The sequence below is a fragment of the Sinocyclocheilus rhinocerous genome, unplaced genomic scaffold (assembly GCF_001515625.1).
Source record: "Sinocyclocheilus rhinocerous isolate Xijiao unplaced genomic scaffold, SAMN03320098_v1.1 scaffold1904, whole genome shotgun sequence".
In the NCBI taxonomy this organism is placed as follows: Eukaryota; Metazoa; Chordata; class Actinopteri; order Cypriniformes; family Cyprinidae; genus Sinocyclocheilus; species Sinocyclocheilus rhinocerous.
The window spans coordinates 89435-92947 of NW_015623687.1; the positions used below are offsets into that span (position 1 = coordinate 89435).

Below are 3513 nucleotides of genomic sequence, written 5' to 3' on the forward strand. Positions count from 1 at the left end.
TAAAGACAAGTATTAACACAATCAAACTAATCATGAGAATACAAGCATTTCTAAAAACATGTTTAATACGACTTATCTGCACATAATCAAACTAATCAGTAGCCTATATTATTTTGCACAAGAAACAATAGTGAATATTCTATATATGATAACAGTAAAAAGAACAATAAAGCATCATAAAAGTAGACTTCACATGAGGCTTTGTGTGAGAAACAGACAAAAATTTAAGGCAATATTTACTGCCGTATTCATGAGTTTATGAGAAGCACCAATGTCTATAGATTAAAGCAACAAACTTAGATTAAATAATGACAAAAGGATAAGAAAGAAAATAATGAATATGCAATATAGTGCATATATTTATCAAAATGCTCCTCTCTCGAGTTATTTTTCTTCCTGACTATTGAGTTTATGGTCATTGAATGTCTTTCCTGAGGTAAAAAATTACAACATTATGTGACATTGTTTACAAGCTGTTTTACTGACGAAGTTCTGCAAATGAAACACTGATTAATTTTAGTAAGTTTCTTTCAAAACCTTCTGATGTTCATTCATGTTTATTTGCTGCTATAACTTGTAGTAAAGAGGAAGACATGATCGATTCACTATAGCCATCTAACACGCCACATTAAAGAGCAACAAAACAGCATTTAACTGTTTGAATTCTTCGTTACAATTGACAGAATTTGAAAGCTGAGACTTTGTTACATTTCAAAAGTAACAAAAGCATGCCACATGTCAACTGAAAACAGCAAGCATAGACTTAAAAGATCTCAGTTCATCAAAATAAAGATCGATATTGTCAACCAAGTTCTAGCACGGCATTGGAGAAGTGCTAATTAAACGTCATTGTTTTGGTCAATGATTTTGGCCTCACAAAAAAAAATCATTTCCAGCCAAATATTTTGGATTGCTGAACTCTGGTGGACCGACCTGAAATGATGAGCGTGGCCCCGGGGTCGATGATGCCACTGTTCGGCCGTACGCAGTATCTGCGCGGCGCTGTGGTCTTCACTTTAAAACATACTTTCTTATCTGATGGATTCTTTAGCTTCAGGTTCGCAGTGACGACATCTGTGAAAGGACCTGAGAAGAAAAGGAGAAGAACATCACATTTGGAGATGAACCAAGCCAAGAAAATCTTGGTCCACATTAAATATCAGATAAAACACATACTGCTCAATAAGTATCTGGTTAAGACACTGTGAGAAGATCTGATACATCACAGAAAACAGCATGAATTCATGGCCGCAGCCAGGGCTTGAAAATTAGTGAGGTCCGGGGTTGGGTTAAGAATTGTGCTATAATAACCCCTACAAATACAACTCATTATAAACACTAAACACTTTAAAAGAGACAGACATGTAGATGTTTGTGAAAGATGTTTTGGAGGGATGAACACTGTTAAATTATACCATATTTATTGCATCAAAATTTGTTAATATTTTACTATAGGAGTGGATAATTTTATCAGTTGTTTATTAATCATGCAACAATACATATCACTGTTATAGTTTTCTTTAATAATCACTGCTATATAGATGATAACTTTGTCTAGTGCTCTTATGAATGTTTTTAGCATGACTTTGTGAAAATTTACTACTACTATACTGAATGAAATAGCATAGACTTTCATGGCTAGCGTTTGCGTAGGCTATTTCATTTCATTCTGTAACCTACTTGTTCTAGATCTGTGTACTAGTGTTAAATGCTACTGTTTTTGGCTGTTGATAATGTTTCTGATGGATAATATAATGATATTTTTTGCGTTTGCCTTACCGAATGTGCTATTCTGTCAGCAATAACCTGTCAGTGAGCTTTTTTGATTACTGTCACTTTAAGTGCCGGCGATGCAGTGTTGCCAGATATTGCTATAAAAACAAGTAAAAACAAAAAATAACAAAACCAAGATAAATCGCATGCGATATTTAATGCGCATCTTGTCAGTAAAGCCGGTTCTGTAATCAGCTGTAAATCTCCATCACGTGCATGCTTTCACAACGGCTCTGTGTAGTAAATGCTGCTCCATGTGAAAGCATGCACGCTTTATGCGATTTATCGTGCAGCCCTAATTTAAAATCTTTGCAAATAAGATAAGATAAAGATATCGCTGACCCTAAACGGCAACTTCTCACTTGATTAACAAGCTGGATCTGGATTTATATATGTATATATACACTAGGGCTGTGCGATTAATCGAAATCATCATAAAATCGTGATTTGAGCGTGCGCGATTTCTAAATCGCTTTATAGCACGATTTTCCACACCCCCGACCTCCAAAGTATACTTCGGCCATCCGCGTCCGCACACCGTCCGCATTGCGTCATTTTCGTTATCAGGAGGGCCCGCGGACAGCCGCGCACCCCGTCCACGTGCAGGCAATTTTTTGAGACCGCGCGGACGGTGCGCCTACAACAGGGCATGCACATATATATATATATATATGTGTGTGTGTGTGTGTGTGTGTATATATACACACACATATAAATTATATATACACATATAAATTATATATATATATGTTACATACATACATACATGCATGCATATAGGGCTGGACGACCGTTATTGAAAAAAATTATATCGCGATACATATTGATATTGAATTATTGTCCAGCCCTACATCCAACTATATATATATATATACAGACAATCCTTCACGTTATAACTTAAGTGACACGGAAAGACAATAAGCGAGAGGAGACGAGGTGCCAACATGTCACACAAAGGCAGAGACGAACAGATTCGAACACGTTCAAAGACTCTCTGAAACAAACAAGCACAAAGACGCCACTGTATTTTAACCAGTCAGTCGGCTGCCTTTATTGAATCACATAATGGCTAAATTACCATGAAAACCACAGTTTACTGGCATTTCAAACAGCACTATTTCTGAAGGTCATATAAAGAGAGACATCAGTCAAAGACACTGACCGTCTTCTTCACGTAAACCTGCATCACACCATACACTCCCACAATCCACCGGGAAACTCAACACATGGCCTGCGCAGGCATTCTGTGGCCCAAATGAAACCTTTACACTTAGACATGCAATAATAGCAGACTGTGGCCCTTGAGCTGATCTGTGTCACTGCTTTCAGATGCCGGAGGACTTTTCTTCTGTGCAAAACATACAGTATATTAGGACATAAGGTCCATAAATGTGGCAACCATGAAGGCTCAGAAAATGATGTTAAAGTCGGCATGAGTGCATTAAAGTGCATTAAAGCACAAGGATACACAACAGAGACAGTGTCACAGCAGAATAAATGACATTAACCTGCAGTCTAATGGATGATGTGTCACAAGTAATATGTGACCCTGGAGCACAAAAGCAGTCTGAAGTCGCTGGGGTATATTTGTAGCAATAGCCAACAATACATTGTATGGGTCAAAATTATACATTTCTCTTTTATGCCAAAAATCATTAGGATATTAAGTAAAGATCATGTTCCATGAAGATATTTTGTACATTTCCTACCGTAAATATATCAAAACCTAATTTTTGATTA

General features: G+C 36.8%; 1 protein-coding gene across 1 annotated transcript in view; it reads right to left on the minus strand.

Moving 5' to 3' along the window:
• Nucleotides 1-3513, minus strand: part of LOC107730022 (vesicle-associated membrane protein-associated protein A-like) — a 24943-nt gene that overhangs the window by 14361 nt on the left and 7069 nt on the right. Inside the window, exon 2 of the mRNA XM_016540794.1 lies at nt 934-1086. Within this exon, the coding sequence (XP_016396280.1) occupies nt 934-1086 (153 nt within the window). The remainder of the gene's footprint in view (nt 1-933; nt 1087-3513) is intronic.